The 21,517-nt window shown below is 36.8% G+C and overlaps 1 protein-coding gene across 2 annotated transcripts in view; it reads right to left on the reverse strand.

Annotated features, from left to right (window-relative positions):
* The window catches only part of scara3 (scavenger receptor class A, member 3), a 96,276-nt gene that overhangs the window by 36,212 nt on the left and 38,547 nt on the right, over window positions 1–21,517 (reverse strand). The window contains exon 2 of one of the 2 annotated variants that reach the window (XM_028796743.2): window positions 315–350. The exons of the other annotated variant lie outside the window; for it this stretch is intronic. Coding sequence (XP_028652576.2) covers window positions 315–350 — 36 coding nt within the window. The remainder of the gene's footprint in view (window positions 1–314; window positions 351–21,517) is intronic. 2 annotated transcript variants of the gene reach the window in all.

The following is a 21,517-nucleotide window of genomic DNA, read 5'->3' on the forward strand; positions in this document are numbered from 1 at the left end:
GGAAAGAGAGTCAAATCACAATTTTTGTTACTTATAATCACTTTCAGTGTTGATCCTATGTGAATACAATAGGAATTCAATATTATAACACAATAAACAAGAGCTGTTTAAGTGGGCTAAATAACTATTATCACTACTCTTTTTACAAAATTAGCAGCAATATTTGATAACAGCTTCTGAAAAGTGCCTCTTAACAAGAGACATTCTCTCAGTAAAAACAACTTGGAAAATATTTGTGTGAGAGAACCAGCTCCATATCCAAAATACAAAATTGATTAGCTTATTCATGAATTATCCATAAGGTGACACCTTACCTTTAAAAAGCTGGTTTTCATAACCACGGTGGCTTTCTACAAGACAGAATTAGAAATAAACATAGATAACTGATAACAAGAAAGCAATGGCCTGTATTCACAGTAATCCATTATTAGATATGGTGCCTTAAAAACACTTTAAAAGCAATGAAAAATGTATCCACATTTCCACACCTGTTTAAGTAATTTTGGGGGTATATGGAGTTAGAACCTATCCTGGTTGCACTTGGCACAAGGCAGGAAGCAACCAAAGCCACACCCACTCACAATGGACAAATTTTGGGTCATCTTATCACCTTGCTCATGGAGTCCCGAATGAGGCACATTATATGCATTGTGAGGGAGCGTCAGTTACAGCACTATGGCCATGTGGCGTGATTCCCCGAAGAATCTCTTCCTATCAGAATTTCTTTCAGTTTCCAATTGCTTTTGGATTGCCTAGGACACCAGACACTTTGATTTTTTTTTTTTTTTTTTACAATTCCTCTAAATGAAAGGAATACACTTCTAATGGTAATAATGCTCTGTCTCATTTCATTTGTTAATTGCCATTTTCATGCCATTATCACTGGGATATTGTCCAAGTAGTACTTCAGAGAATATTGTAAAACAGTCTGTTCCAACTCTGATTTAAGACAGACTGAGAGTTTTTAAGTAATCAACAGAAATTGGGACACCTATGCAAATTGTTTGCTTCAGCTTGCATTTCTTCATTTACTTTAATTGCTGCAGAACATCTCTAGATTGAAACCTATTAGTTGTTCCCTGAAGAAGCCCCATTTGTAATATTCTTAAACATCAATTTTTTTCATTTTTTGTTAACCAAAACTTTAAATTTAAACCTCTGGCCATTTACTGCTTACCTTTTCACCATTGTAAGTCATTCATTGCATTTCAACTGATTAATGTGAGGATAAACTGGAAAAACTGAGGTGTTCTAAAATTTTTGACCTCATGCTTGAGGATCTCCCAAAGGACATCATTTGGAAGCAAGAAAGAGAGAGAGAGATTGAATTGCACACGAGAAGTGTACTATTTATGCTTTGTCTCCTTACAGAGCCTCTTTTTGCTTTGTTCAGAATTTAAAAGGGAATTGCAGAATTGGCACCCCAACAGTTCTAACATATCAGCCATCCCTCGGTTCATAATTATATATATATATATATATATATATATATATATATATATATACAGTATATATTGTGGTGGATGGCTGGGACCCTACTGGATGACCCAGGACCATGCTAGAGGGATAGGAGGAGCAAGCGTTGCCACAGTGTTACCTCCCCCAGAGTGCTAGATGGCAGCCCCCTGGGGTACAGTGGTGCCTAGGACTACCGCAGGGCTTCATGGCAGTTGGAGATTGGTGCAGCCCTGTGGCAAACGTGGGCACTACTAGGGGTTGCTGCAGCTGCTGCTGAGCCTTGGAGAGCAGCTCTTCCGCCACACCGGGAAGTGCTGCTGGAATTAGATGAATGAGCACGTGGAGCACTTCCGCTGCCTTATAAAAGGGGCCAGCAGTCACTACTCGGGGAGCCAGAGTCAGGAGGAGGGAGACAAAGCTTGCCGGGAGGAGTGAAGGAGAGAGAAAGAGAAGGGAAAGGATTTGTGTATTGTGATGGTGCTATTTGGACTGTGTTCTACCTGTGGGAAACAGGGAAGACATTTCCCACAAGGAAGGAGAAAATAAAATATCATGTGTGCTTTGACTATGTGCCTCTTGAGTCCGTCTGTGTCAGGGTTGGCTTTCACTATATACAGTATGTATATATATATATAGATAGATAGATAGATAGATAGATAGATAGATAGATAGATAGATGATAGGTTTAGGTTAGTTTGCTGTTCCACATTGGCTCTAATGCACATGCACTGTCATTATAGGACTTTGACTTCTTACAGTTGTGCTTGAGAATGTTGCATTTATGCTATATTTTTTAAAACACAATAAAAGTTAATGTTTTCATTGCAATCTGTTCTATTTTCTTATTGTTTTCCAGCTAACATGAAAATAATGGAAGCCAGCCAGGTGTACATGTGACATTTTAAAGCATAAAGGTAATGTTTTAATTTAACAGTCAATATGAACTGTAAGTCTTCTGAACACATATTTCAATCACTCTTACATCAAGGATGAAATCATTTTATGGCATACAGAAGTAGGTAGTGTTAGGTTCAGTGGATGCCAACCTATTTATACTTTGTGAGTGGCTGCCTGTCATTCTCCAGCTCCAAACCAATTAAATGCTGCACGTTGGGTATTCTTTTCCTAAATAAAATACAGGTTATGATGCAAGTATTGAAAAGCTGGTAAGATGTAATCAGTCTGGTCCTGCAAGATCTCTTTCACTCTAAAGTACAGAAGTGTCACCAGTTTAAGTTGCTGCTATTATATAGTATGTATGTACAAATACAAAATAAAATCTTATCTCTTTTAACAAAGTTACTCTCAATGTCATACTCTGATTATGAAACCTGTTCAGGTACAGTTTAAATTAGCCAGGCTTTATTTTCTTTATTTTGTTTTTTTGGTCTTGCTTTTGCTACAGCTAACTATCTCCTATTGTATTTTCATTCCATGATGATGAAAGAATTTATTTGGAGATTTCTTAGTTGCAGTCATTGTCATCTATCTGTCCATTATCTGTATCTGTTTTGTCTAATTCAGGTGAGTGGCTTCAGATGCAGGGCTGGAACAACCACTAAATGAGTGTCTGTACTAACACTGAAATCTCATGCACAACACAGTACACCCAGGTTTGCTTTCCCTTAATCAAATTTAATATTAAAGTTAATATGATTGCTTTATGGCTGCCAGAAAGTTAGTTAAGCTAAATATATGTAGCTGAATTATAACTTCACATACCAACACAAATATTTATTATACTGTCATCTTAAAATACTAGAAGTGCATTGTCTTTGTTTTGTATTGTTTCGGTTCATTGGGATTTAAATATTCTGACTATTATATTTTAAAAAACAGTACTGTATAATTACAACGTCTAGATGACATTTTTGAAAGATTTGTACATAGTCTAAAGAGAATGTTGTGAATAAATATATAACAAACAATACTGATTCACTGACCAAGTATGCAGAATGTACCCTCCATTACTTCCTGTTTTTTACACTGTCTTATTCAGATTTACATTGTCAGTCTCTAAATAAGGCAAGCTGAGTCATAAATACTACTGGTAATTAACATAACTCATTTTACCTCATAGAGCTAAAGTTTGTACTTGAGTGGTGTAGGGGAATGTGACTTTATTATTGTAGAAGAAGTTATATTTCTTGTTAAAATGTAAGAAGGATTCTCTACCATATTAGAATTATACAGCATGTTAGAACCATAACTGGACATTTCTCTTTCATTGACCTTGTTAAATCTGAAATAAAGGGTGTCACACACGTGTAATTGGGAGGCAGCTAAAGGGCCTGAATGATAGTAGTTCCACGCCATACCAGGGGGTGGCGAGGTGCACTTACTTTCTCTGTCATTCTTCTGCAGACCATCCACAGGAAATCCAACACGGTTCTGGCGCAATTTATGATGTCACTTTTAGTTCTGGTGCCATTGATGACATCACTTCCAGTTCCGGCGCCATTGATGACGTCATTTTCAGTGCCAGTGACATCACTTCTGGTTCCGGTCCCGATGACGTCACTTCCTATCATGGCCTTTAAAGCCGCCATCTTTTCAACCCTAAGTCAGTTCTGTTCTGGACTCAAACCTGAATACAACTCATTTACATAACCCTTTTTTGCAGCCAGGGCACAATATACGGGTGGATGACCCAAACCTTTATGACGTCTTCTTTAATATTTAATATTTATTTAATTCTTAAAACCTTTATTAAAGCCAGTAACAATAACACCTCCATTTTCCTTCTTCTTACAATCCTATCACCCCACACATCCACTTCTGGCAAGACTGGACTAGGAGCACAGTGACGCCATCAAGCAAAATTGTTCATTTTTTGGCAATCCTAAAGCACTAGCTAAGAGCATGGCAGTTTGGTTATTTGGTAAATTGTGTGAGTGAGCCACAGTTTTCACAAAGCCATTGACAAGCCCGTGGAGCATTTTTTACAGCCTAAGCTGGCATTTGAAGGGATGTTTCAGTTAATGTTGCTCTCACTGTGCCTACTAACTTAGACTCAGCAAAGATTACCACTTCAATTTGTTTCCCAATCTCTACAGCTCTACTTAAAGTTATAGTATCTGGTTCCAATACTAAACGCTCTCTCAACTGATAGATAGATAGATAGATAGATAGATAGATAGATAGATAGATAGATAGATAGATAGATAGATAGATAGATAGATAGATAGATAGATAGATAGATAGATAGATAGATAGATAACAACAACAACAACATTTATTTATATAGCACATTTTCATACAAAAAGTAGCTCAAAGTGCTTTACATAATGAAGAAAAGAAAAATAAAAGACAAAGTAAGAAATTAAAATAAGACAACATTAGTTAACATAGAAAAGGAGTAAGGTCCGATGGCCAGGGTGGACAGAAAAAACAAAAAAAAAACTCCAGAAAGCTGGAGAAAAAAATAAAATCTGTAGGGGTTCCAGGCCACGAGACCACCCAGTCCCCTCTGGGCATTCTACCTAACATAAATGAAATAGTCCTCTTTGTAGTTAGGGTTTAGATAGATAGATAGATAGATAGATAGATAGATAGATAGATAGATAGATAGATAGATAGATAGATAGATAGATAGATAGATAGATAGATACTTTATTAATCCCAAGGGGAAATTCACATTCTCCAGCAGCAGCATACTGATACAATAAACAATATTAAATTAAAGATTGATAATAATGCAGGTAAAAAACAGACAATAACTTTGTGTAATGGTAAATGTTAATGTTTACCCCCCCGGGTGGAATTGAAGAGTCGCATAGTTTGGGGGAGGAACGATCTCCTCAATCTGTCAGTGGAGCAGGATAGTGACAGCAGTCTGTCGCTGAAGTTGCTCTTCTGTCTGGAGATGATACTATTTAGTGGATGCAGTGGATTCTCCATAATTGATAGGAGCCTGTTCACAAATTATTCACAAAACAATCAGTTGATCTGTTATTAACTCATCTTGTGGTCTTGCAGTGCTGTAGCAGAATTACACAATTGACTCACCTACAGGCTGAGCACCCTGACAAAACTGGAAATGGCAAAGGCGAATGCTCTGTGCTGAGCTGAAATTGATAGCAAGTGCTGTCACTGTGGCTGCAAAAGACTCGTCAGTCAGTTGCAGGGTAGAACAATTGCACTGCCCTTCTGCTCCCAAGCAGAATAAAAGAACTGCACTTTTCCTGGTTTTCTCTATGTTATCTAGTTCAGCCCTCAAGAAGTACATCTTGAACAAATGATATTGTTCAGTTCTTAACTTCCTTATAAACTCAATAATAACACTTCTTGTTCATTTTCCTTCTTGTTAAATACTACAACCCCTCAAATCTGCTTCTGGGGTTAGGGTTTTCTGAGGTAGGAAGAGCAAACAGAAACCTTTTGCAGACAAACAGAATTGAGAGAAAGGTCAAAACTTTAAACCACAAAATTATATTTTAAGAAATGTCAAGTTCTATTGGTTATTGTTTGGACTTTCCACATGAGTAAAAAGTGACATACTTAAACCAATGATTAACTTCATAAATGTACACCTTGTGAACATGTGCTGATATGGTCTGTCGAAATTACATTGGAAGAAGAGAGGCAAGGGGTGGCAGGCTTTAAAATGATAGCAGCTTATAGTAAAAGTATTGAGTTGAAGAGACGGAGAAGAACCAGGAAGGAGGAGAAGTAGGGAGGACACTGGTATGCAGAAATGTAACCTGAAGAGACTGAACACCACATACAGTATATAGGGTGTGTTGGCCACCATTGTCTATGGAATACCCAGGTTGTATTATTGGTGATTTGCTACAAATATAAAGGGCCAAAATGAGATTTGGATTGCTGAGCTCAACAATGCTGGTGTCTCTGGTTTGAGAACTGCCAGATGAGATGATGTGAACATGGAATGAGAATACCTTTTAAGTATCTCTAAGAGAATGGATAGTGAAGTAAAGTAGAGCTGAGGTGGAGAATATGGGTAAGTAAATAAATAGCTGCATATTGTTAACACATTTATTATTACATGTGGACCACACAATTAGAAACCTCTGTGGCTTGTAACAGCATACTCAGTTTCTTCTTTCAGATATTGCTGGTCAATCCTCTGAGTCAAACAGATTTTTCCATTTACCACATGCAGTGTGCTGTGATTTTACTTTCATGTAATAAAATGTAAAAGCTGCGGAAATATATATACAACTTCAAGCACTGAACAGAAGTTCTATCTGTCATAGTAAAATGTGAATGATTAATTGATAAATGACTATAGTCATTATTTGATCTTTATAAAGGGAAAGTTGAAAAAGTCAACACACAGCCTTGCTCCCTTTTCATTCCATATTTGGGTACTTATTTTATTTAAACAGAAATTATATTTTTGGATATTTGTATACAATTGGAGCACTGTCAGATATTATGACTATAAATTTACTCAGACAGTCAGATTCCACATTTAACCTTACTCTCACAAAGGTCAGTCTTACAGGAAGGTACCGTTCAAAAACATAATCATAAAAGACAAATCAAGGGAAAAAAAGATTATTGTGATATCACCAAGTAAAGCAGGAAACACTCCCACTCACTGAAGACCAAATGAAGGTTACCATATAATCTAATGTGAATACTTTTGATTTGTAATTGGAAACCAGATTAGCCAGAGAATGTTCTTTTGAACACTGAGAATGTAAATCACTGGAGCTTTGAGCTGTGAAACTATAACCACTACATTATTATTCCATCCTTATGTATATTAACCAATGCAATTGTTAATCTAGTCAGAATAATCACAACAATTTATTTTTCCAAAAGCTTTAAAAATTTTGTTAAAAGAATAGCAGAAAAAATAAATGAAGTTATGAACATGAAGTATATATGTCCTTGAATTCTTTCCATTTTTGGTTGCTATTTTTTGTCTGCTTATTTATTGTGTATCTCCTTCAACATTCTTTTTAGCAGCAACACACTTCCTTTAACCTCAGTAAGCAGCTGCTCCTTCATCCAGCTAAAACTGACTGGTTCAGTGGTTTCTTGCTTTGTTTGATTTCCATTTCTTATGTTATTGCCTGTTTCATATATTTTTCCCAGTCAGGTGTTGCACAGCTCTGCCTGCTTGTTTTCATTGTAACTGATCTGCTAAATAACAATAACAGTTGATTTAGACTTAAATTGTTTTAGTCATTTTATATAACACTAGCTGTCCCCCGTCGCTCCACCCACGTAGTAGTGAAACAGGACAAACTTTAAAAATCAATAAACAAACAGGTGTCACTAGCTAAGTGGAGGCAAGGTACACTCAAAAACGTGGTGACAGGTAGACCGACTCAAACAGAGGCTGGCACGTGAGTGAGGAGGGACCCGCCTGGCTCCCTACTCCTGATGTCATGCTTCCTCCTCCCCTCTGTCTCAGATTAGCTCCTGCAAGCAAACTATGATACTTAACGCGATGAGAGAAGTTGCAAAATCAACCGGCATGTTCAAGCAAATTATAGAAAAAAAACCCGATCTAAATCCATCAAGTACTTCTCTTGTGAAAAGCAGACAGACAGACAGATGCTGGAATTTATATATATACAGATGGGTTAATATCCATTGTCTCAATGACTTTTTATTAAGTTCAACATGAATGATGGAAAACTCAAACAGGCAGAAAAATGAAATTGTTTAAAAAAGAAATTCATAAGGATTGTCAGTAAAACTGACCCTGAATTAAATTAAGCAAATATGAGAATATCATGTCTCCACTAAGTGGATAGTTGTATCTCCTTTAACATTTCCTCTTAGTTCATGCCTGGCTGAGAGCAGTTACGGAAACCCCTTTTGATTGTCCTTCTATGACAGAGCCTGTTTCTCATGACATTTCATTTGCATCATGTATAATAAGTATTTCCAGGCAAGGATGAGTCAGCACAGGCAAAAACCAGAGAAGTCTGGATTACTTTTTAGATGGTCTTCAACAATTACAGTAATAGAAGTAAAAGGAAAAGCTGGAAATGTCTCTTTTACTGTATTGCTTTTCTAGAATAGTAGACCTTTCACATTTATCAAGCAAATGTAGGCATAAGTGAAACTGATAGGTAAATATTGGCCATGTCCTGAAAGATGAATCTGGTGCAGGACTGTCACAGTGGCTCTAGGTTTTCATTCTTTTCAGTCTGTTCTTATATTAGAATTCAATGGTTACTCTTAATGGATAAAGTTATTTGATTAGGTGTTTTGCTTCTGCTTTTATTTTGCCATGACAGAGTACTCTTTCTACCCATCTGTATTTTGTATTCCTGATAAAACTAGCAAAATGTTCTGTGGACATTCTTGTCTTTCATGAGATTTTGTTTTGTTTCTTTGTTTTGATCCAAAGTTCAGATGCCTTACCAAGCGGTGATGTAATGACACGCACTTCATATTTTCAGAACACATGACTTGCTACAAATAAGTGTATCAGTGCCATTTAAAACAGTACATACAATGACAACTTCCAAAGAAAACAGTCAAAACACAATTGCAATACAGCATCATAAAAAATCTTAATACCAACACAGATAATGAAGAACAGCTTTTTAATGAGATCCGATCACTTCTTGTCATGTTATCTTCTTAGAATAATTTTTAAGAATGATATAATCCCAGAAGAAATCACTTACCTTTAATTATCCATTTATATCTTTAGAGGAAAGAATCATTTGGATTTCAAAGGAAAAGATGAGGTCTCAATAAAGAGGGGGCAACCATATAATGTTTGGTTTCTCAGGACAGTGGAGAACCCATCTAGAAGGTGATGTGGTGAGTAGACCTTTCCTGTTTATTGTGTATTAGGGAAAGATGATATTTCTAAGTATTTGGTATTTAGTTTCTTCTCTTTCTGTTTAAATATATTGTTGATTTTTAAGAATTCTTTTGTGATTTATGTTAATAAATATATTTTTGTATTTTTAAATGTCAGCTGTATTACTTATGTTACTTGTTGTTAGGTTATCTCCAGGGGCCTCAAAAATGTTGCGTATGCCCGTTTCCATGCTCACATTGTGATATACTGTATAAACAGTAAACTTGGCATACAGCCACACACATTTTCACGTCAGCTTAATCCCTTGAGTATGCAAGTTCTCCATTTGGTTTGGCAAAATGCAACAAAGCAGTGCTACTATTCCTGTATGATTTCCCTTTATTTTTTAGATTCACATTCCTGATGCGGCTTTATCAAATACCCTGAAGTTAACCGCATATCATTTTTTAGTTCAAGGCATCTGATTGTAATCAACTTGTAACCATATAATGGTGCACTGAATGGCAAAACTATTCCAAATACCATAGCCACTTTAGAGTTGTTACTCTCAGTGTACCACTCGGAGTATCTTAACCCACTGTTTCTGTGTGTGGAATCACAGCTGTACGGCAGCTGATCAGAATGTTCTACAGCAGATTGTGTCAAGAGCTGGGAGAAATATCGGGATAGAGCTTCAAACACATACTGCCTCAGCCATGCGCACAGTCTGTTTGAACTGAACTTCTCCCATTCGGCAAATGCTTCAGGGCCTTTCCTGTACAGACCTTGTGGTTCAGAAACAGTTTCATCCCAAGAGCTATAAATGCACTCAATCAGTCCATCAAGTGGTCCTTGTAGAACTGTTTGAACTTATAAGTACAATTGCCTCACTGTAGACTTGCGTTACAGTTGTAATATTGCACAACCTGAGCCATTTATGCTTTCATATTGTATATTTTTCACTGTTTTTTATCCTGTTATTATTATTGTTGTTGTTGTTGTGGCTGTTATTTTACCATTTTATAGGAAAATAAGTTTATGGAGGATTTGAATTTTGAATCTCATCATACCATACAATAACAATAAAGGAATTCAATTCAATTCAATAGAAGAGAGTGCATAAATACAGATGATGATGACTGGATTCTAAGTCAATTTAGATTTTCAGGAGTTATCTTTGTGGAGCTCTTGATATCATTTTTAAAATGAAATGTAGAAAAGTATATACTGTAGATATTACATTATACAGATACATTTTTAACTTAATTTAAATAATATATATTGTTAATGATTAAATATGCGAGGACTCCGATGAACAATATCTGGAGGGGGGTGGCTCATAGCTTCCACTGCGCCAATATGCCTCAGTGTTTTATCCATCAATTATCCAACCCGCTATATCCTAACACAGGGTCATGGGGGTCTGCTGGAGCCAATCCCAGCCAACACAGGATGCAAGGCAGGAACCAATCCCGGGCAGGGCACCAACCCACCGCAGGACACACACGCACACTCCAGGGACAATTTAGAATCGCCAATACACCTTCAATGTTTTATACATGCTTTAATTTCTATCATCATGAAAATGATATCAAGTATACATCATAGCATTTAAATTGTTCAGAGAGCTGTAACATCATGAATGTAATGTATTCTGTGTCCTGTCGGCGTAAGAGAAAGACCGTTTAAGAAGGATGTACTGATTCACACACGTAAGAACACATAGAAGAACACATAGAATACAAAGCATTTAAGTGCTACTTTAGTTACGATGGGATTTGAGAAACTATTAAATTAAACGCTTTTAAGATGAAGTTTATGATGTTCTACTTTAATGACAAAATAAACAACGTGATTAAAGTGGAAATTTCAACCTTGTATCCCAGTTTTTTTTCTTTTCTCTGTACCCTAATATGCTTCCATATGACACTAAGACTTTGATATCTGACCACATCTTATTTATTTCGGGCACTGTGCGACGTTCTGAACTTGAACTTTTGAGTTTCTCTGCCACTCTGTCACTTGATCAACTTCCTTTTGTTGTTTATATCACTGCTTAAACCAACAAATAGTACGTTTTTCCTTGCCTCTACTTGGTATTCGACAAAATTCTTCTTTTTCCCTGTGCTTTTGCCATTGCCTTTTCACAGAAAGCAAAACACAAGCTATCTATATTGATTTGCATATTCAAAGAGACATAATTCTGGGAGGAGTCGGTGTGGAGCGGCAGGCGAGTGCACAGCGTTACTTTTCACACTGACCAGGATTTATGGAGCGGAAAAATGTGGAAGTTGGTGTATGCAGAGATATATGCATCAGGATTTTTTTTGTGTGTATGCACATTTCTGCTTTTGCCTGTACGCCATGTTTTAGTATGAATTCTACACATGGCATTATGCATGATGCCCCAGGGTTTTTTCTGTAATTTGTACAGTACTTATTTTCTTTTTTATGGTTGTTTTTGCTATATTCTGTTAGTTTTGTTTATTACTTGATTATTACATACTGTCTCTTTAAAGTGTTGACCATTACATTGTGCTGTGTGGCTGGAGTACCAGGAGTTGGGGTCACCATGGCATACTACTGCAGAGTCTTCCTTTTTGGCTTTAAATTCTAAGTTAAAAATGAAACTCTATAGTGGTGCATTGCGTTTCTGTAAGAGTTTGCTATTTCCTTGGTTACTGGATTATTTTTGCTTGTAGTTATCTGATTCTACTCTTTGCATTATGTTTCAGGACTTGTTCACCTCGGATAGCCTTTTTGACATATGCTATACCTCTTTGTGCCTGTTTTCTTAATTTTTCATTTTTTGATAATACATCTTTCCTAATAAAGATTCCTTGTTTGTTTCAACAAGCCAGAGTCTCATAGTTCCTCTCCCTTATGAGATGTTTTTCTAAAGTTTGCTCTTTGATTTTTGAAGTTCTAAAGTAAATTTGCAGCCTTGAGGTTAGCATATTCTGGGTAAGCCAGTAAAGGTCCTAGCTCTGCTTTTTTGGGCCTTTTGGAGACCTCATCACCTTTTTCGCCATGTATGAGACATTTCACAACACTTGACTTGTGTATGTTTAGACCAAATGGGGCATGCTTTCTTGCCCTTGCTGTGTGGCTCTCTTTCTTGGGTCTTGGGTTTTTTGATTTTTGGTTCTTTTAAGTCCACAATTTAATTATTTAATTTAAGGACGTCAGCTGTTGCTTCTGGTTTTGATTTTTGATTTAGTGATTTGGATTTTCCTGGTTAGAAGACAATTGTGAAAAACAGACTTTTTTGGGACACAAGGCTAGATAGATTTAAATTTGGCCTTGTACAGAATCTCTTTAAATAAACAAATATACACACACTGGTCTGAACACACACTGGAATGACTAAGAAGCAAGAACATTAACAAGAAAGAAACATCTAACTTGGCAGTCACAGTCCCAATTAGACATTATCCAGACATATTGCTGTTGGTATAAAAGGGCTCCCAGTAGCATTTCTTGACCCACTTCTGCTGAATAATTTTGTTAAGTTCAACATAAATGATGGAAAACTCAAACAGGCTGAAATGTTTAGTAAAAATTCAAAGTAAAACAGGCACAGTTTTGTTGAATAATTCATTGGCTGAAAGTCCTCAGTGTTAGTGGGTCAGAGAGAGGATGTGCATCATTGTTCATAATGGCACTCAGTTTTGTTTTAATTCTCTCCTTCACTACGACCTTCGGGGGTCCAGAGTGCATCCTGTAACTGGTGGGTTTCTCTTGAAGTGATGTTACCAGCCCAGCACACCACAGCATAAAAAATCGCACTGGACATCATAGATTTATAGAAAATGTGAAGGATGTCACTTCCCATATTATGTTTCTCTATTATATCTTGTTGGTTTATTTTAAATAATTTTTCATATAGTTTATTCTAATTATGTGTTGTTGTTATTATTGTTATATTTGTTTATTTTTTGTGTGTAAGGTGCTATTCTCTTACGTCCCTTGTTTTCTGCAGGTGGCTTAATATAATTTTTTCAGACACTACTTAGTATTTGTGACCTCAGGTGAGAAGGGAGATGTACTATATGTTAACTAGTACATTTAAAACATTTCTCTCACTTCATTAATATGCTGATTAATTTGTTACCATGAAACCCACTTTCATTGATGAACAAGACCCCTAGATACTTCAACTGCTACACATGGGAAGGTTGCTCATGTATCAGTTACATGTTTTAATCTGCTTCAGTCTGAAGAATATTGAGCTAGATTTCTGGCAGATTTTGAAACTGTGTAATGAGAACATGTTCACCTTCTAAAACTATGCATCTCTTTATTTTTATGTTTCCCAGGAAACCCTGCGCTCACTTGGACGTCATTACAATCATCTGGTGTATTTTGAACAGAATATTGAGCAAACCTGACATGCCACATCAGGGTTTAATGTGCTTGTGTGGATGTTTCATAAAACCTAGGTTTGTTTTCATAGGTGGTATAATAACCTAGAACATATGTGAGGATGTGAAGTAAATGAAGGTGGCTTTGAATTGTTTTCCTTCCATTGATACACCTTTTCCTTTTTAGAAAGATCCTACTCTAATCAAAATTTACAGTGGAAAAGGCATGTTCTAATTATTTTATTTTCTATATCATCATCTGTTGTATATTTTACAATCACATTCACAGTTTGATTAATATAGAAAGCTACAAAATTCAAAAATGCATATCATAAAAGAAAACAGTTTCAATTAAAAGCCACTTTGACATAGGACAAGAGTTCGTCACTGGGGCACACCTACTGTACTCACAATTACTCCAGGAAAACTTGCTGTGTATGAATAAGTAAATCCCCCCCCCCCCCCCCCCCCCCGAAAAAGAGGACAGCCATCAAGTGGTCACGAGGGCATTCGAGTGGTAAAGCAGCAGTACTAACCACTGTGCCCAAATGCGACCAACATCTAAACCATCCATTCAATCACCTCCAGAACCCACTTATCTGATTCAGAGTCATATGAAGCTGCAGCACATTGCAGCAGCATGGGGTGCAATGCAGGAAAAGTACATCTTATACCAATGGCCTCAACCAATCATACTGGTGTAAGTTTGTAGTAACCAGTTAATTAATTAATATATTATGGGTTATAGGAGCAACACAACACTTAACCTTTTTAATAACAAACCTCTTGTCTTGCTAAATGATTTGGAAGAAGTAGCAAAGGTGCTTACTTTTAGACGTGTTGTTAATCAACAAAATGATGTAAGTCAGCATTCACTCTGGTCCTGTAAAGGACAGATCACCTAATTTAAAGGCATTCTAACTGCATACTTAAAGGACAGTTAGTCCCTCTATTTTTATTATTTTTTTCTGTTGAATAAACTTTCAGTTATTAAACAGGACTTCCACTTTCCACTTTGGTCTCTTTGGTTTCTTCCTTACCCTCTTTCATGTCACCACATTCTTACTGTATATCATATATTTTTTTCCTTTCCAAAGATATCATCCAAATGATTTGCAACCTGAAATAGGTGAGGAATTCTCACTTCTTCACCTTTTTCTCTTCAGTTTCCTTCTATTTCATTAAATCAGATCGTTCACAATATGCACACACAAGTGTAAATGGAAACAAGGCAGTTGGAGAACTGCTGGTTCCTTTGTCATTTACATGTTATTCCTAGTAAGAGCAGTTAAAACAACAAAAGCAGCTGTTTAATACTAAAATAAGCATTTCCGGATGGGGAATCGTTTCAAGCAAGACAATTACAATGAAGGATAAAAAATGTTTCTTGAGCAATAACTGCTTCAGTAGTCATAGTTGGCTTCTCTTTAGGAACTTGAGTTGGAACAAAAACCTGCAGCCACTATGGCATCCAGGACTGACTTTGCAGACTCCTGCTTTAGCAGAATGGGTACCCTGGAGGCTGTCTGAAAGATACAGACTGTTATATACAGGTAAAAAAAAAACTAATGTCAAAATTATTAATGTTTACAAGACAGTTCCTTCTTTATAAAATAGCCTGGGATTGGAAGAATTTCCCACAGTGAACAGGAATTTCCTACATTAACTTTTACAGACAAGAACTGCACACTCTTCCTGCATTTGTAGTAGACTTTAATTAATCACACACCTTACTCATTTCTTAGGCCTCTGTGCAGGATTAGAATCAGCTCCACAGATATGCAGCTGAACATCTACTTGCCTTGGATATATATTTCACTTTTAATCTGCTGGAGTTTGTTTTAACAGTGCTTTTCTGTTTGTGTTTCAAAACACGCACTACTTTTCTGTATGAAGCTAAATGTAATCCCCTCATCTAATAATTATTATAATGTATCAGCCATTTCTACATTGCTAGCTTGTTATGCAACTGGAAGAACTTTGTGCCACCATTCATTTCTCAGTATCTTAGTGATGTTCTTTTATCTGGAACAGGAAAGCATTTGACATACACCAAAGGGTGGCTATTATATCTGCTTTACTATAACATATGCCTGCCATCCTTGATACAGCTCTTCCCTTAAGGCTCTCAACCAATTTTAAATCCTTTTTTCTGGTTTCTTTTTCGACATTTCTCATTTATTAGGTTAGGTAATACTGAGTGTGTGATTATGTATGAGAAACAAAAAGATAATATTGAGTAAGTAATTTACCTGGATTGCATTACTCAATTGTAATATGTTTCAGTTATAGAACAAAAGATTTAACTATTTGGATTTTGTTGCTTTTCTTTTAACAGATGCCATGTGAAAAGAGATCAAAGTAACCTTTAATGTCTGAACTGAGTACATTTAACTTTAAATTAAAAACTAACAAAAACATGAACTATAACTTTCCAAACCTCATGTTAGGTAATTAGTATAAGAAATCATTAAACAAATTCATGACTGGTTAATAACCTGTTTTTATTGGTTCAAAAAGTGGGTCACAATGAAGTTATTTTATTTCACTTTTACATCGGATATGAAATGTCTAGTCTGGTTCTTAGTTTATTTTAGTTTGTTTTTCAAATCCTCTACTACTGATTTATTTGACATCATTACGAAATGCAAGAGGTATTGCATTACTTAATTTCAAAGAATTTTAACCCTATGTGTGAAATGAATATAAAACAATTTTACTAGGTAAATTAATATTTTGCTGTATTTGTACAAGATTGTTTAAAGTATAGAGTAAACACTAAACCCTGGATCACCTCAAAATAACCCATGCACGGTTTTCTTTCATCTCCTTCAAGTTGAAGCGGAAACATAAGTAGCCTCTGGAATCACACCTCCAAATGAGCTAATCTCAGATGTGCTGCTATACAGAAGTAGCCCCTTTGACTGACTTTCGGGTTGATCTAATATTCATGTAATATATGGAAAAAAGTTATGTTTTAATTGTTTGCAAAAGCCTTCTTTATAACAATAAACACTACAATCACATTTATAACACAGGAAATGGGTGAACAAGTAAAATGATTAATAAAAATGTTAACCTTATTCTGAGAAATGTTACAAAGGGAATTTACCTAGAGTCATTACAAAATAACAAAAAAGGTTTGACTGAGGATCATGAAGCTTAGCAAAATTTGAATCATAATTCAGCATTAGTGTCTCTAGGAACCAGAGTCTATTACGACAAAAGTGGGAGTAAGGAAAGAACTTAACCTGAATATACATCTATTCAATAAAGAGTCATTGCCCTTGGACACATGTCTTTGGGATATATAACTAAAATTGAGAATACCTGGATCCTAGAGGAAAATGTAATTAAAAGTCAGGTCCTATGGAGAACTTTGACAAGTGCCAAAACTACAACCCTGATTCTGTTTTTACATCACAGTAGCATTGTACTCAGTATATTATAAATTGTAGTTGCGCTTGATGGCCAAGCATGCTACAGAGTACACAATAATTCAGTAATTTAAATAAAATGTAGGATAACATGAAACAAAAACATAAATATAATGTTGTATACTATATATATATATATATATATATATATATATATATATATATATATATATATATATATATTGTGGCAGACGACCAGGGATCTTGCCCCACCGGAATGCCTGGAAGAGGGTCGGACCACGGGAGGGGCACTGTTTTTCCCTTGGTGCAAAAGGGCAGCCCCCCTGGATTCCATCAGGGCCACGGAAATGGAGCTGGGGAGCTCAAACCTGTGGGGACCCGTGGCCACCACCAGTGGGTGCCTGGACGGTCCTAGAGCCCTGGAGGACAGCACTTCCACCACACTAGGAAGTGCTGCTGGAAGACCATCACTGAGCACCTGGAGCACATCCGGGGCGTGATAAAAGGGGCTGCCTCACCCGCTTCGAAGAGCCGGAGTCGGGAGGAGGAAGACGGAGCTTGCAAGAGAGGAGTGGAGGTGGCTGAAGAGAAGAAAGGATTGAGTTTAGTGTGATGGTTGTGCACTGTTGTTGTGTGTTTTGATGCAAAATAAATGTGGGTGTTGTTGACATCAGGTGTCATGTCTGTCTGTGGCTGGGCTATCTATTACTATATATAATGGGATATATACAATACAATACAATTTATTTTTGTATGAGCCAAAGTCACACAAGAAGTGCCGCAATGGGCTTTAACAGACCCTGCCTCTTGACAGACCCCCAGCCATGACTATCTAAGAAGACAAGGAAAAACTCCCAAAAAAAAACCCTAGTAGGGAAAAAAATAAAAGAAACCTTGGGAAAGGCAGTTCAAAGAGAGACCCCTTTCAAGGTATGGTAGGTTGGGCGTGCAGTGGGTGTCAAAGAGAAGAGGATCAATATAATACAACACACAGAACAGAACACAAGTAATCCTCAATACAGTATAATAGTAAAATAAAAATATTACAAATACAGAGCAGAATTTAACAGTAGATGATATCACATAATAGGATTTGGATTTGTTTAGAGTCCTGAAGACGTCAGCAATCAAACTGCCTCCCTCAATTAGCCATTCCACAGCTGAGATAACACTAGGCCAGCCAATCTGATGAAAAGACCCCTCTACCCGACGATTCCTGTGATCCTCCATCAGAGATGTATATATATACTGTATACAGTATATATATATAGATGGACAGCTAGCGCCCTTTTCTGGTTAGGAGGCCATCACAAATAAAGTTTGGGGGGAGCAGATGTGTACAGGGCACTGCCTCCCCCTGAGTGCTAGAGGGCAGCCCCCCCCAGGTTGCAGTGGTTCCTTGGATTTGCACAGGGCTCCATGGGAGTTGGAGTGAGACACAGCCCTGTGGGTTCCGTAGGGGCTGCCAGGTGGAGATGCATTTTCAACACCAAAATGATTGGTGACAGTATCCCTCTGGTGAATTTCCCATGTACAGATCAGCAGGGCAGCATGGGAGTTGTAATCCCACAGGACAGTCCTGTAGGGTTTCATGGGAATCACTAGGTGAAGCTACACAGAAGACAATCCCTTGTTTTAGGGAGGTTCCATCTGAAGTGCAACAAAAGAACACCAATTTTTCTTAGAAAGTAAATAAGTGTCTACTTGCCTGATTATTTTAACCTTTAAAATAAACACTATATAAAGAAGTTTACATTCCTGGTAGCCAGGACTTTTTCACTCCAAAGCCTGTCTGCTCTTACCAAAGCATAGTTTAGTATAGCACTAGTAGTAAACTTCCCCTTTAATAACTGCAAGTGGAATCAGCAATAAGTTTCAAAACCTTGAAAAATGGAATTGCCAAAATGTAGAATACCTGCACAATATGCCAACTCAATACACTAGGCACCTCAATGGGAGTTAAACAGAGTTCAAGTGCTGTGAAGCTGCAACACTACTTGCTGTGCCACTTTGCCATTGATGCCAGTTTTTGATTATTTGGATATTTTGTATTCATTTTAACCTCAAACAAAAGAGTAACTTTATGAGTAATTACTAAAACCAGATGTTGTACAGAGAGATAGCCATGATATTGAAAACACATGGCAACAGAAGCAAACTGACAAATCAAAGGCAGAGATGACAAACAGCTGGCATTCACTTTTTGAAATCTTTAAATGCAGCATATTTGAAAGGCTTGAGAAATGGCCTTCAAAAGTAAACAGCTATTGGAATATAAAAATAATATGGAAAATTAATAACACAAACCAGGCACACCCACTTAAAAGATCTTTACAGCTAGTTTAATAATTTTCCTGTGTGTGAATAACATTTATCCGTTGCAACACCCAAATGGCATTTGGAGACCACTGGCAAGCTTTAGATTACTCCATATGTATCTTTTGCTGCATGTACAAAAAATTTGGACGTGAGCTTCAGTAGGTTTTGCACCCGAGGAACCACGTAACACAAAATATTCCATGACATTTCAGGAATAATTTACTGCTGTGATGCTGATCTTTCTGATCATAAAATAGGTCATTATGATAGCAATTGATAAGAAGATTTCATAATTAATAGCAGAATTACGGTATTTGAGGGTTCCTCTAGAGTGCCTCTTTCTCTTGCATGATTTGGATCAAAAACTAATCAGCACATTATCATCTCATAACAGGCTTAAGTTTCGAGTTTGGTATTTTTCCGTCCAGCTGTGGTAGCTCTAGACCGTCTTCACACACACACACACACACACACACACACACACACACACACACACACACAGACAAACACACACCAATCATCAAGATTTTGATGTTTTTGGTATCAAGGGACCCTAAAACATTGAGATCCGTCGATAACTAGAGATTGAAATTTTTTTGAATCTAAAGCTCTCACTCCTCTCCCATTGACAATAGGTTATGGTGGGAAAGGAGATGCAAAGCAAAAAAAAAATCCAAAAACATTTATAAATAAATAAAGCTGCATGTTCCTAACAGACACATTGTCTAACTGACAAAAAATGTTTTGACTATTTATATAGATTATATATATCATGGCGGATACGGACTGAGTGGCATCCCAGATGGGACAGGGGGTTCCTTGCCTGGCCAGGAAGCCTTTATCATGGAGGATGGAGGGAAGCAGCCTCCTGGGGCCATGTGTTCTCCCAGTGTTATATGTGGCAGTTGGTGGACCTCCCTTTTGCACACCTGCGGATCTGCATGAGAAGTTTAGTCCAAAGGGGCAGCCCTGCTGGGTTTCTTGGGAGCTGCCAGGGGGTGCGCTGGGAAGGGCTATTCCTTGTTTTAGGAAGGTTCTGCCTTACCAGGAAGTGCTTCCTGGGTATACTGTGATGGCACAGAAAGTAGTACTAGTATAAAATATAAAGGAAGCCACTCCAGCTCACTTAGGCAAGTGGAGGAAGGACAAAGCTCACCTCGGAAAAGTAGAACTGGAAAAAAGTAAAGCAAAGAAAAAAGAAAAGAAAGAGTTGTGTTCTCCTGGCCATCAGAGCTTACTTTATTCTTTGTTACTTGTATTGTCTAATCTTATTTTTATATTTTTCTTTTTTCTTACTTCATCTTATAAAGCACTTTGAGCTACAGCTACATATATGAAAATGTGCTATATAAATAAATGTCATTGTTGTTATGCTGTTAAAGGTATTCTGTAAAATAAAGCACTTCATTTGAACTGGGACTGTTGTGGTATATTTGAACACAACAGTTAAATACAATACATAGACAAATAACACTTAAATAAGGAAAAACAGTTTTCACCTAATGGCCCTGCTCAATCATGTTTTACATTTAATAGTCAGAAAAGGGCACACTTAGTGTCAATCTACTGTGGTTGATTAATATAAATTATGGTGAATGTTTCTTTGATTTTATTGTATTGCCTTGAAGCATAATAACATATTGGTTTCTTTTGAATTTTCCACTGCCATTCTCTATATTGAGTAATTTAACCTGATTACATTACCAATGTCCCTTAAGAAATCAGAGCAGCGGCCATCTTTCTTTCTCTATCCTAACCCATTAACACTGAGGACTTTCAACCAATGAATCATTCAGCAGAAGTGTGTCAGGAAACACAGCGAGGGCTTCTTTATACCAACAGCAATATGCCTGTATAATGCCTCACTGGTACTGGAACTGGCAAATCTGAAGTTTTTCTTTCTTCATAAATCTCCTTTCTTTTCAGTCAAACTGGTGTGTGTTCAGACCATAGTGTGTGTGTATATCTATCTATTACTACTGCTGCCCATACAGTAAGTATGATATTTGTATTCTATAAATTTCTGTTCCTTTATGCACTATCTTGATAACTGTGTTATCCACTCCAAGAGAAAAATTAAATGTCTCGCAGGATGCAAGACCTTAATACTACTAGTATATTTTAAATATAATATATTAGTTTGTAGCTTAAATGCAACCATTTATAAATTTAATTTTACTGCTAAACAATTAAAATCTGTTTTCAATTTAAAATTGCTTATAGCACTGGAAATG

Source organism: Erpetoichthys calabaricus, chromosome 3, assembly GCF_900747795.2.
Source record: "Erpetoichthys calabaricus chromosome 3, fErpCal1.3, whole genome shotgun sequence".
Lineage (NCBI taxonomy): Eukaryota > Metazoa > Chordata > Cladistia > Polypteriformes > Polypteridae > Erpetoichthys > Erpetoichthys calabaricus.